This window comes from Thalassophryne amazonica, chromosome 5 (genome assembly GCF_902500255.1).
Source record: "Thalassophryne amazonica chromosome 5, fThaAma1.1, whole genome shotgun sequence".
Taxonomy (NCBI): domain Eukaryota; kingdom Metazoa; phylum Chordata; class Actinopteri; order Batrachoidiformes; family Batrachoididae; genus Thalassophryne; species Thalassophryne amazonica.
Window position 1 is genome coordinate 52,359,593 of NC_047107.1, and position 14,045 is coordinate 52,373,637.

The 14,045-nt window shown below is 38.8% G+C and overlaps 1 protein-coding gene across 3 annotated transcripts in view; it reads left to right on the top strand.

The window, feature by feature from the left end:
• Positions 1-14,045, top strand: part of acacb (acetyl-CoA carboxylase beta) — an 82,861-nt gene that overhangs the window by 56,083 nt on the left and 12,733 nt on the right. For 2 of the 3 annotated variants that reach the window (XM_034170227.1, XM_034170228.1), the window contains exons 29-41: positions 3,733-3,756; positions 7,725-7,865; positions 9,671-9,770; positions 9,858-9,965; positions 10,080-10,136; positions 10,614-10,655; positions 10,775-10,990; positions 11,095-11,250; positions 12,483-12,686; positions 12,837-12,992; positions 13,074-13,196; positions 13,271-13,540; positions 13,856-13,953. In XM_034170227.1, coding sequence (XP_034026118.1) covers positions 3,733-3,756; positions 7,725-7,865; positions 9,671-9,770; positions 9,858-9,965; positions 10,080-10,136; positions 10,614-10,655; positions 10,775-10,990; positions 11,095-11,250; positions 12,483-12,686; positions 12,837-12,992; positions 13,074-13,196; positions 13,271-13,540; positions 13,856-13,953 — 1,695 coding nt within the window. The remainder of the gene's footprint in view (positions 1-3,732; positions 3,757-7,724; positions 7,866-9,670; positions 9,771-9,857; positions 9,966-10,079; positions 10,137-10,613; positions 10,656-10,774; positions 10,991-11,094; positions 11,251-12,482; positions 12,687-12,836; positions 12,993-13,073; positions 13,197-13,270; positions 13,541-13,855; positions 13,954-14,045) is intronic. The other variant, XM_034170229.1, reaches the window with a different exon arrangement.

A 14,045-nucleotide genomic window follows, 5' to 3' on the forward strand; every position in this document is an offset into this window, starting at 1 on the left:
AATTTTGTAGAAAAAAAGCAGATCACAGACTTGATACAAAACTAAAGTCATTTCAAATGGCAACTTTCTGGCTTTAAGAAACACTATAAGAAATCAAGAAAAAAATTGTGGCAATCAGTAACGGTTACTTTTTTAGACCAAGCAGAGGGAAAAAAATATGGACTCACTCAATTCTGAAATTTTCATCCCCAAAACTAACACCTGCATCAAATCAGATCTGTTCGTTAGTCTGCATCTAAAAAGGAGTGATCACACCTTGGAGAGCTGTTGCACCAAGTGGACTGACATGAATCATGGCTCCAACACGAGAGATGTCAATTGAAACAAAGGAGAGGATTATCAAACTCTTAAAAGAGGGTAAATCATCATGCAATGTTGCAAAAGATGTTGGTTGTTCACAGTCAGCTGTGTCTAAACTCTGGACCAAATACAAACAACATGGGAAGGTTATTAAAGGCAAACATACTGGTAGACCAAGGAAACATCAAAGCGTCAAGACAGAAAACTTAAAGCAATATGTCTCAAAAATCGAAAATGCACAACAAAACAAATGAGGAACTAATGGGAGGAAACTGGAGTCGTCTGTGACCGAACTGTAGAAACCGCCTAAAGGAAATGGGATTTACATACAGAAAAGCTAAATGAAAGCCATCATTAACACCTAAACAGAAAAAAATAAGGTTACAATGGGCTAAGGAAAAGCAATCGTGGACTGTGGATGACTGGATGAAAGTCATATTCAGTGATGAATCTCGAATCTGCATTGGGCAAGGTGATGATGCTGGAACTTTTGTTTGGTGCCGTTCCAATGAGATTTATAAAGATGACTGCCTGAAGAGAACATGTACATTTCGACAGTCATTGATGATATGGGGCTACATGTCAGGTAAAGGCACTGGGGAGATGGCTGTCATTACATCATCAATAAATGCACAAGTTTACGTTGATATTTTGGACACTTTTCTTATCCCATCATTTGAAAGGATGTTTGGGGATGATATCATTTTTCAAGATGATAATGCATCTTGCCATAGAGCAAAAACTGTGAAAACATTCCTTGAAAAAAGACACATAGGGTCAATGTCATGGCCTGCAAATAGTCCGGATCTTAATCCAATTGAAAATCTTTGGTGGAAGTTGAAGAAAATGGTCCATGACAAGGCTCCAACCTGCAAAGCTGATCTGGCAACAGCAATCAGAGAAAGTTGGAGCCAGATTGATGAAGAGTACTGTTTGTCACTCATTAAGTCCATGCCTCAGAGACTGCAAGCTGTTACAAAAGCCAGAGGTGGTGCAACAAAATACTAGTGATGTGTTGGAGCATTCCTTTGTTTTTCATAATTCCATAATTTTTTCCTCAGAATTGAGTGATTCGATATTTTTTTCCCTCTGCTTGGTCTAAAAAAGTAACCGTTACTGACTGCCACAATTTTTTTTCCTGATTTCTTATAGTGTTTCTTAAAGCCAGAAAGTTGCCATTTGAAATGACTTTAGTTTTGTATCATGTCTGTGATCTGCTTTTTTTCTACAAAATTAAACAACTGAATGAACATCCTCCGAGGCCGGTGATTCCATAATTTTTGCCAGGGGCTGTACCAGTCTGCATGGTTTAAAACCATACTGGGATATATTTTGTCAATCCATATCTCAGAGGAATGCAATATCTCAAAATAGACTATTTTAAATAAGCTGCGGTCACAAATTGTCAAATTTCTCGGTTCGTACACCTATCCCGCACTGGCAAAACATGTTTCCGTTGTCCAGACATACCTGTGAACAAAATCAGATATAGCAACAAATGTTAATTTTCGGGTTTGGGTAACTTCTAAAATAGAAAGCTTTTCAGCCCACTGCTGCAATGCTATTAAACTGACTAATTGTGCAGGTAATGATCCAGACTGTGCACCGGAATCATTGTTGCCACATCGGAATGTTGCCAGTTATTTTTTTTTTTTTTTTTTTTAAAGAAGAAAACCGCGCTGTTCAGGAGAGTGAAAGTATAATGACTTGGAAGTTTAGTGAGGGTTTTTTTCTGCTGTTTTTCCACTTGAAACTTGAATCTTCCAGATCCAGAGTATGTTTTTTTTTTTTTTTTTTTTTTTAAGCCACTGCATCACTTTTATAGTGTCTTGTGCGACCTTACCCGCATCATTTTTGGAATCATGTTTTCTGGAATTAGGCTACAGAGAGCTGAATGATCCTTTGTTTACAGCCAGGGCTCTGAAACACTTGATGCTTTAAATTCCACATGCGATTAAATTCCCACTTATGATCGCTGATGTTAAATAAGCCTTAACTGCCGTGTAATTGAACATTTTATTTCAAAATCACGATTTAGATCCTGCTAAATGTTTTAGTTCTGTGTGCCATGTTTAATGCTGCAGCTGTTGATTCTCTTCATTATTACTCAGATTTTTTTTTTCAGAATTAATTTGGTGTGTAAAATGTCCAATTTTTGTGAAAATTACACTGACTTTATGATGTTTCGTCCATGAAATGGTCCAAAAATATAAAGGGAATTGAATTGACTGATCTAAATGGGAGAAAAGCACAAAATCCTATGTTAAAAGCTGAAACATGAAAAAAGTCTAACACTTTTTTTTCTGAGAGGAGTTTAATTGATTTACTACAGACTGTAGTTATTAATTATGTTATTCGTACATTTTTAAATAATGGTTTTGGTATTTATTTATTTAAAATTTTATTTATTTCTTGTCATGTTTGGTGCTATTGTTAATGCAAAATTATTTATTTGCAGCCATTTTCAAAACATTAATAAATTATTATTAAAATAATAGCTCAATATTAATTTAATATTGAGTATTGAGAAGTTATTTTGGAAATAAAGAAAATTGCACTGACAAATTCTGAATAATTGTTCATTTCGGAGGGGAAGCACCACAAAGCATTTGTGCTTAGGGAACCCAAATGGCTAGCACCGGCCCTGTCCACCAAGACCAAAAAAGTGCTAAATTACATTAACAACATATCATTCACTATGAGCGCCGGAGGTTACAGAGGCAGGGCTATGACTTCATCTTTTCAGAAAAGCTACGTCTTGCTAGACCAGAGGAAAATGCCAAGTTAGCATTTTCAGATTTTTCCACTCTGGGACCAGTTTTCAAAAAGTATCATTATCAGCCAAAAGGAACGTCATTTCTGTGTGGATGAAATGCAAATATGATACAAAAACTTATGCAGACATGCCTGAACCCGTTTCAGTGTGGACGGGGTATTAGTTGTGTTGAATCTGAATCATGCTGCTCTGAAAGTTTTAACTGACATTTCCCAACTTGTACTATACTGTCCTAAGAAACATTTTGACCTACCCGTGGGTCGTACTGTACTCACAAAACTCTTTGTCGAACCAATTCAGTAGATTTTTTTCTTGGAAAAATAGTTTCAATACAACATCCACAGATGATGAAAAAACTCAGGTCACCTGTCATCCCTCACTAATCCTTACAATTAAGATGTTTAATTTTTATTAATTGAATATTGTAAACAAAAATACATATGTACAAATACAGTAGTAATAGAGGTTGAAAAACGATGAGGTATCATTTCAGCTGTAACTGTTTATGGGTATCTTTGAACGTAGAATCTTGTCCTTCAGACATTAATATGAATGTCTGCAGTATCATTTAAAGTGCTTTAATAAAAATAATGCTTAAAGATGGAGGTAAAGGATGGTTCACTGCTAATATTCACTTGTCAATCATCCTATTTCAGAGGGAGCAGCCCTACTCTGAACAGGTAGAGTAAAGCTCCTCCTGACCAGTTAAAGCGCCTCATGGTTTGTACTGTATGTCTCACAGCAATGCATGCTGAATGCCATGTGTTGCCTTTTCTCCAGTGGTGGGCACAGCTAACCAAAAAGTTAGCTTCGATAACAGAGCTTCGAGAACTTTTCAGCTAACTGAAAAGTTATCTTTTATAAAGCTAAACTGATAAACCACCCAAAAATTTATCAAAGGGTACAGCTAACTGATAAGTTCCAGTATTGTCTCCGGTTTTGAGTTTTAACACCACAATCGCTTCTGGTAGCATCAAAGGCAACCACAGACCCAAATAATAAGTCAGCACTTGTGTCTTTGAGCGCCCTGCCCACTGCTATAAGCTCCTGTTTACTACATAGCTTCCAGCAGTGAAGCAGTTGAGAGGAGCAGCGAAGCTCAACTCGCTACTCAATAGCAGTGTCGCCGTGAGGTGGAGGTCTTGGAAAATAAAGCAGTGCTGACTTATGGTTTTGATTTATAAATAAAATTAATACCAATAGAATAACTTTATTAATGTCAATTCTGTCATTTGTACAAAGTTAAAATATGACATCTTTTAAACATAAATCTTTTAATTTTAAATAATGCACTAATTCTGAAGTTTTGTAACAAATATAGACAGATGGCAAAGGGATTATGGGTAAAATGTGCCTCCGCTAACACTGATTGGTTGACTCATTCATTCTATGTAAAAACCAACACGTTAATGTGAAGTGTGTGTTGGTGTTTACATATAAATGTGCTTTTTAAAATATGCCTTTTTTATTTGTAAAAAAAAAAAAAGCCATTTGCAAAAAGTCAAGTTGTTATTTGACAACTGTCTGATATAAGCGGGGTCAACATAAATAGAACACTCCCATCTACTGGCGTCCAGAAGCTCATACTGCCATGAACACTACTGGCCAGTAGATGGCAGTAGAGACCGTGAAAACGTGCCAAAACAAAATTCCAGATATCTGTGTCTGCTACGTTTAAGATGCGTGGAATTTAATAAACGCAAACTGAATTTCAGACATCTTATATACAGTGAGGAAAATAAGTATTTGTAACACCCTGCGGTTTTGCAAGTTCTCCCACTTAGAAATCATGGAGGGGTCTGAAATTTTCACCTTAGGTGCATGTCCACTGTGAGAGACATAATCTAAAAAAAAAAAGCCAAAAATCACAATGTATGATTTTTTTATTTTTTTATATATATATATATATAATTTATTTGTATGTTACTGCTGCAAATAAGTATTTGATCCCCTACCAACCAGCAACAATTCTGGCTCTCACAGACCTGTTAATTTTTCTTTAAGAAGCCCTCTTATTCTGCACTCTTTACCTGTATTAATTGCACCTGTTTGAACTTGTTACCTGTATAAAAGACACCTGTTCACACACTCATTCAATCACACTCCAACCTGTCCGCCAAAGACCAAAGAGCTGTCTAAGGACACCAGGGAGAAAACTGTAGACCTGCACAAGGCTGGGATGGACTACAGGACAACAAGCAAGCAGCTTGGTAGAAGACAACAACTGTTATGATTATTTATTAGAAAGTGGAAGAAACACAAGATGACTGTCAATCTCCCTCGGTCTGGGATTCCATGCAAGATCTCACTTTGTGGGGTAAGGATGATTCTGAGAAAGCTCAGAACTACACAGGAGGACCTGGTCAATGACCTGAAGAGAGCTGGGACCACAGTCACAAAGATTATGTTAGTAACACATGATGCTGTCATGGTTTAAAATCCTGCAGGGCAGCAAGGTCCCCCTGCTCAAGCCAGCACATGTCCAGGCCCGTTTGAAGTTCACCAGTGACCATCTGGATGATCCATAGGAGACATGGGAGAAGGTCATGTGGTCAGATGAGACCAGAATAGAGCTTTTTGGAATCAAGTCCACTTCCCATGTTTAGAGGATGAGAACAACCCCAAGAAAACCATCCCAGCCATGAAGCATGGGGGTGGAAACATCATACTCTGGGGGTACTCTTCTGCAAAGGGGACAGGACGACTGCACCGTATTGAAGGGAGGATGGATGGGGTCATATATTGCGAGATTTTGGTAAACAACCTCCTTCCCTCAGTAAGAGCATTGAAGATGGGTCATAGCTGGATCTTCCAGCATGACAATGACCCCAAACACACAGCCAGGGCAACTAAGGAGGGGCTTCATAAGAAGCATTTCAAGGTCCTGGAGTGGCCTGGCCAGTCTCCAGAGCTGAACTCAATAGAAAATCTTTGGAGGGAGCTGAAACGCCAAACCTGAAAGATCTAGAGAAGATCTGTATGGAGGAGTGGACCAAAATCCCTGCTGCAGTGTGTGCAAACCTGGTGAAAAACTACAGGAAACGTTTGACCTGTGTAATTGCAAGCAAAGACTACTGTACCAAATATTAACATTGATTTTCGCAGGTGTTCAGATACTTCTAAATAAATAAATTAATTAATTAAATAAACAAATAAATTATTTTAAAAAAATCATACATTGTGATTTCTGGATTTTTTTTTTTTTTTTTTTAGATTATGTTTCTCACAGTGGACATGCACCTAAGATGAAAATTTCAGACCCCTCCATGATTTCTAAGTGGGAGAACTTGCAAAATCGCAGGGTGTTCAAATACTTATTTTTCTCACTGTATATTACTCGGGAACAAATACAACAGACAGTGTTTGACATAAACAGGACTCTAAAGAGCAAACAGGAATCGATTGCAATGATTCCAACTGAAAATAATGGAGAAGCAACATGGGCTTCTTCTGGCATTTTTACATAAAACAAACAATAACAATGTCTATAAACCCAGAGAATGTATTCACGAGAGTTCTAGGCACAATATACAAAGGGTTTAATGCTGTTGTCCGTGTGGAGCCTGATCAGAGTCTCTCAAATGCATTTCTTCTGTCGTGAATGTACTGAGATTACCCATAATGCACCTGGACACAGCATGTCCACACTAAAATCTTCAAAATTAGTGCATTACTTTAAAACTAAAACATATATCTGATATTCTCACTTTATAAAACTTCAGACGTGACGTTAATTTAAATAACTTGTCCGAAATTAGTTTGGTTAAAATTTTAACCATAAGTTAAAACTGTATGCCTCTGAATGACTTGGGTGATATTGCCAGCATATCAGTATGGGGTCAAAAGAAATGAGCTTTTTTCTTTTCTGTGACCAGTTCTTCTTTGCCTGCAGAGGATAGAGCGGTTTCTTCTGGAACCAGCTCTCCTGTGTTTGCAGAGGATAGAACTGCACATCTACTACATAACATTTAGCAGGTAGATACTCAACTGATTTTAAACTCAGTAAATGTTTGTAACTGTTAAGCTTTGTTCACCACGCCTCCAAAAATATGTTAGCGATCTAAAAATTATCGGACCAAAACTCATCAGAAGATAATTGGTCCGATGATGGTTTTCAAAGTTATCTGAAAAGCTAATCTGATAATGAAAACATTAGCTTTGATAATTAGCGGGTAGCAGAACTGTGCCCACCACTGCTTTTCTCGTTCTGCATGTGAGACAAACATTTGCTTATGGACAACTAACACGTACTTCTTTAATTTTTAGCTGAGCTTTTGCTTTTGGCAAACTATAAAGCAAAGGCTATTTTTAAGAGGTGCATGTTAATTGATCAAAGTTCCTCTTAAAAACTTGAAGTCTGAACCGGTCTTTGTTCTCCAGTAACAGATTTGGCTCATTAATTTTCTGATGTCAGTTGCAATGTAATAACTGTTCCTATTCTGTTGAGCCAATATGTAAGGTAATATATGTAGTTGGATTCAACGGTGGGTACATTTGGTTGCTTTGTCATTGAAAAGTTTCAGATGACAAAATGTGCTTTAATTGCTCTATGTCTATGAATTTCGTGGCTAATGGCTGTTTTAAGTCAGACCTTTCAACAGTGATGATTCAGTTGGGTTGCATACTTTTCACTGTGTTCCTTTGTCAGGGTTCCTGTCCCAGTGATTGGACCAGGCCAGTTTAAGATGAGGCGGGAGGACAGTGAAATCTTACTTGATGGAACTTTATCTTCACCTTGCCAGCGCATGGGTGCCATGGTGGCTTTCCAGTGTTTTGATGACTTCAAAAGGTTGCCTTTTAATGTGTCTGAGTGGAGAGTCCTCCTCCACCTATTTGAACCAAAACACACAGATGTACAGTTGTGATTGGAAGTTTACATACACGCATCATGGGCAAGAATGTAAATCCGACCAAGAAAAAAAACTGACAAAGTAAAACTAAACTGAAATTTGCAGCTGCCCACATGGACAAGCCAAATGCCTTCTGGAGACAGTTTTTATGGTCAGACGAGACAAAGATTGAGCTATCTCCTTACTTTTAGCAACACTTGTCTTAATTGAGGGTGTGTTAGAGCTGCTTTTCAACATGCTGTTATTAACATGTTTTTGCATTTTATGATTACTTACAACATATATTTCTGGTGATATTATTAAATTTCTATGCAGACTATTGGTATTCTGTGAAGATTCCCTGCCCACTTTTATTGTGAATTGTGAATAGATGTAATCAACGTGCTCGATTAGATGATTTATGTAATGGACGCGGAATGGACTCTGGTGCAGGAACAAATCCAATCAACTCCAGACTTGATTACTGTAATGCTCTTTATCCTAGTGTTAACCAGTCTTCTATTGCAGGCTTCCAACTTCTGAAAAATGCTTCTTGCTCATCTTTTAACAAACACTTTCAGACGTTAACACATTACCCCTGTGCTTTACTTCACTGGCTCCAAGTTCATATTAGAATCAATTTTAAGATTTTAATGTTTATTTTTAAAGCCATTAATGGACTTGCAACATCTAACATGTATGAAATTTTAACTCTCCACACTATAGTAGGGTATTGCGGTTGTCTGGTCAAGGTTATTTTGAAGTTTGGAGGACAAAATATAAGCTTTGAGGTCACCATGCTTTTGCGGTACCTGCCCCCAAACTATGCAGCAAATTACCTCTGGATTTAAACACCATTTTTGACCTAGCATTTTTTAATTCAAAGCTCAAGACTTATTTATGTAAAATGGCTTTTAACGCCTAGTGGCACTGTGACATTTGTTTTTATGTGCTTTTTTAATTCTGTTCTATGTTTGCTTTTATTCTCATGAAGTTTTATTCCTTGATTTTAATGTAATGTACTTTGGACATCTTTTGGCTGCTGTAAATGACTATATAAGTAAATATTGCTTGCGTGCTTGACTGATTACTTCTAGATACTGTATTTGGTCACAATGACAAGAGGCTTTCAAACCTAAGAACACTGTGCTAACTGTCAAATATGGTAGTGGCATCATGCTCCAAGGCTGTTTCGCTGCCAGTGGTACTGGTACATTGCACAGAGTGGAAGATGCAATAACGTCCAAATTCTTTAGTGTTACCTCAAATCAACAGCTTTAAATTTTAACCTTGACCACAATTGGGTGTTCCAACAGGACAGTGACCAGAAACACACATCAAAACTGGTTGTAGGTTGAATAAAACAGGCTAACGTTAAGCTTCTGGAATGGCCTTCCCAAAGCCCCAACCTCAACCCTATTGATGGCTACCAAAAGGGTCGGGTCGAGGTGCAGCTTGCTAAGGGACTTTTAACCAAATAATAGTGGTGATATGTGTATATATTTTGATCCTATATGTATAGTTTTGACCCTGTGTGGATTAGAATAGATCATAAACTCAATTGGGTGCACCCAATTTTTTAGAGTAATTAATGATGTATGCTGTAAATGATTCCACCCTGGCACAAGAACAGTTCAAAGACATCATTAAAAGCCCACAATTACCCTGACATTCATGCCCAAGATGAGTGTATGTAAACCTTTGACCACAACTCTACATTGGAAAAATGTTGATCGCTGATAACACCTACCTGTTTACTTTGCAGGAATTTTGATCAGGTTATCTCCAGCTTTGCAGAACCAATCCTGGAGAGCTTGATGATCTTGGAGTCCTGTTCCAGTCTCTATGATGAGGGCAGCTTTAAGGTGAGGCCTTTGTGGGGGGGATCAGGGTCAATATTTTATCAATAATCTCTGTCCACAATCATTTATCTTCTGTTTTCTCCTCCCTAGAACACAAGAGAGAATCCAATTCACATTATTAATGTGTCTATAAAATCAGCAGACACCAAAGATGACAATGCATTAGTCACAGCTTTCACTTCCTTTGCTCAGTCTAAGGTCATCTGTTGTAATCTCAAAATATATTTTATTGCTTATATGGATTGTTCATCATACATTACTTGCTGTATGCTTAGTTTCTTCTTTGTTGAATGAAACTGGTGTATATTACAGAGATCCATCCTGTTTGAGTATGGGATCCGGAGAATCACGTTTTTGGTTGTGCAAACGGTAATGCTGCAGCAACAGTCCTCACTCATCAATAAGTACACGTTTTATTAGCTCCAGTCAAATTTCTCATCGATTGTCTGTTGTCCTCTTTTCTTAAGTGCTGGGTTTTGTTTCTTTCTATGTTATTTTTAAACTCTAGTTCCCTAAAACACAACCTTAAAGGTTGTTATGCTTGATATTAATTTAATCACTATTTACACTTAGAGTTGGAATGTATGGTTGGAAAATGATCATAATCTAATGTATATGTCTAAAGGTAATTTTCTGTTATCAATATGTTGTGTTCTCACAGTATTTGAATTGTCACAATGTTTAACAGCAAAAATAAGAAGTGAAAAACTGGCCTAAGACTCACATTCTAGCATGGTCTTAGCTGCATTATTTTATTTATTTTAAATCAAATTTCACTAACTGCTTTTGGCAAAATAGACATGTTAGATGCCTGCTTTTTCTTTGATGGATATTCTGTTTCCACAGAGAGAATTCCCCAAGTTCTTCACTTTCAGAGCTAGAGACGGGGTAAGATTTCTCTCCCTCTTTCAACAAGACATGTCAGTGTGGTTACAGAATTGGTAATCTCATTGCAATTAAAGTGCTAACCCCCAAGTGATGATTCCGCTTGAATGTGTGCTTCTCAGTTCCAGGAGGATCGTATTTACCGCAACTTGGAGCCAGCTTTAGCATTTCAGCTGGAGCTCAACCGCATGAGGAATTTCGACCTGACAGCTGTTCCATGTGCCAACCATAAGATGCAACTGTACCTGGGTGCTGCTCGCGTTCAGGAGGGTGTTGAAGTTACAGACTATCGCTTCTTCATCCGTGCCATTATCCGTCATTCGGATCTCATTACAAAGGTAAAAAGAAATACAGAGAGCCGAAGATTATTAATCCTTAAAAAAAGGAGAAATGCATATATTTGTTTTTGTTAAAGAATACTTTGTGCTGACTTTTATACCAGGAAGCTTCGTTTGAGTACCTTCAGAATGAGGGAGAACGTCTTTTGCTGGAGGCCATGGATGAGTTGGAAGTGGCTTTCAGTAACACCAGTGTCCGTACAGACTGCAACCACATCTTTCTCAACTTTGTCCCTACTGTCATAATGGATCCTTCTAAAGTCTGTGTCCTGTGCTGCCATAGTACTTTTATTATCGGTCAAGTTTTTGTGGTTTCATTAAAATGTTATTTTGATTCTACCTACAGCAAAACTGAGACGTGTGTCTAAGATGGGATAGATGTTTTATATACGAGGTCTGTTAGAAAAGTAACAGACCTTTTTATTTTTTTTCAAAAACTATATGGATTTGATTCATATGTTTTTACGTCAGCCAAGCTTGAACCTTTGTGTGCATGCGTGAGTTTTTCCACGCCTGTCGGTTGCGTCATTCACCTGTGGGCAGGCTTTGAGTGAGCACTGCTCCACCCCTCTTGTCGTCGTTTCATTGCAAGGAAATGGCGGAATGATTTGGGCTTTTTTTTCCATCAGAATTTTTTCAGAAACTGTTAGAGACAGGCAGCTGGAAACCATTCAAAGGTTCGGGACATGCCTATCTCGGCTTTCAGTGCTTACCAGTCGAGTGAGTATAAGAGAAATTGTGGAGAGCTGGGCATGTCCCAACTTGTCCTCTGACACTCCGAAACGGAGGTGTTTCTTTGTCTCGCTTAATCAGCGAATCGGTCGTGACGTGCGAAGCCTCCACGCGGCTTTCCATGACAAAATCTCTTGTTAAAAGTGAAATCTGCCAGAAAATGGCTGATGTCCAGCTCTTGTGATAACCAGAGAAATTGCTCACGACGGTCCCGGCTCCACACAGCCATCCGTTAAGAAATTATGTGGTGGTTTCTGCCTCTCGATGGCGGCTCGGAGCGGGCCGTCCTTAAAGCAGTAGTAACACTCCTTATTCTCTGTGAAGCCCGTAAAATTTTCACCAAAAGCCAGATAAATTTTTCGAATGGTTTCCAGCTGCCTGTCTCTAACAGTTTCTGAAAAATGGATGGACAAAAAGCCCAAATCATTCCGCCATTTCCTCGCAATGAAACAACGATGAGAGGGGTGGACCAGTGCTCACTCAAAGCCTGCCCACAGGCGAATGACACAACCGACAGGCGTGGAAAAACTCACGCATGCGCAAGAAGGTTCAAGCTTGGCTGACGTAAAAACATATGAATCAAATCCATATAGTTTTTGAAAAAAAATAAAAAGGTACGATACTTTTCTCACAGACCTCGTATATATATATCATGTTTTTATACTGCCTCAAAATGGATCTTTTCCTTCTAAATATGCTGTATCTCATTAATTTCTTCATTCTCTGTTTAATGTGCTTGTCATATTTTCTGGTCCCACAGATAGAAGAGTCTGTCCGATCCATGGTGATGCGCTACGGCAGTCGTCTTTGGAAGCTGCGAGTCCTGCAGGCAGAACTGAAGATCAACATCCGTCTGACTCCCACTGGGAATGCCATTCCCATTCGTCTTTTTCTCACTAATGAGTCTGGCTATTACTTGGACATCAGCATATATAAGGAGGATATTGACCCAAGTTCTGGACAGGTGCAGACACTGACCTTCATTCATTCTATGGAACAAGGAGTGATAGATTTGGCACAGTTGCAGGGGATTTGTTCTACACATTTGTATATTGGGATGACAACTTCAGGGATCATTTTATGGATTTACTAAATTCTTCTTTTCTTGTTCCAGATCATGTTTCAGTCTTATGGTGATAAGCAGGGTCCATTGCATGGCATGCTGATCAACACTCCTTATGTGACTAAAGACCTGCTGCAGGCCAAGCGATTCCAGGCTCAATCTCTGGGCACTACATACGTCTATGATTTTCCTGAGATGTTCAGACAGGTGCTGCTTACGCATTGATTTTTGGTTCTTATTTTCATTGATCTTTCTGAAGTGTTTAAATCACACTGAAAACCTTTACAGGCACTGTTCAAACTGTGGGGTCCAGGGGACGAATGTCCTAAAGATGTGCTGATGTGCACAGAACTGGTTTTGGACCAACAAGTTGGACTAGTGCAGATGAACCGCCTGCCTGGAGACAATGATGTAGGCTACTTTTACTACATTGTCATTTTGGTTGGTATAAAAATACTGACACTGCTGTAATGATTTGTCTCAAGGTTGGTATGGTAGCCTTCAGGATGAAAATGAAGACTCCAGAGTACCCAGAAGGTCGGGATATCATTGTTATTTGTAATGACATTACACACATGATTGGCTCATTCGCTCCTCATGAGGATGAGCTGTTCCACAGGGCTTCTGAACTGGCTCGAGCTGAAGGCATCCCTCGTATTTACATTGCGGCTAATAGTGGAGCACGTATTGGCCTTGCTGAAGAAATTAAACACATGTTCCAGGTGGCCTGGGTTGACCCCACTGACCCCTACAAGGTGATCCATGAAGGGAGTTTCCTATCACATTTTGGACTAGAGTAGATGTCTCAAACTGGTTCCAGAAATGGCCCAGAGGGTGCAGGCTTTCTTTGCAACCACCCACTCCACGAGGTGATTGCAGCCACCTGCTCCAAGTGATGTTAATCACTTGGAGCAGGTGGCTGCAAAGAAAACCTGCACCCTCTTGGCTCTTTCTAGAACCAGTTTGAGACATCTGGAATAGAGGATGAGAAAACATGATAATAACATTGAATGTATGTGCGATTTGACCTAGACTATAAAGGCTCTCCCCACCCCCACCCGTGTCTGTAGGGCTTCAAGTACCTTTACTTGACACCACAGGACTACACCCGTATCAGTTCCACCAGTGCTGTGCACTGTCACCATGTTGAGGAGGGTGGAGAGTCTAGGTATAAGAAGTCATTGTCATATAAATCCAAACTTTTTTTGGTAACCTTTAATGTCTCTGACATATTAAATCTTTTTTCTTTATTTTTTTGCT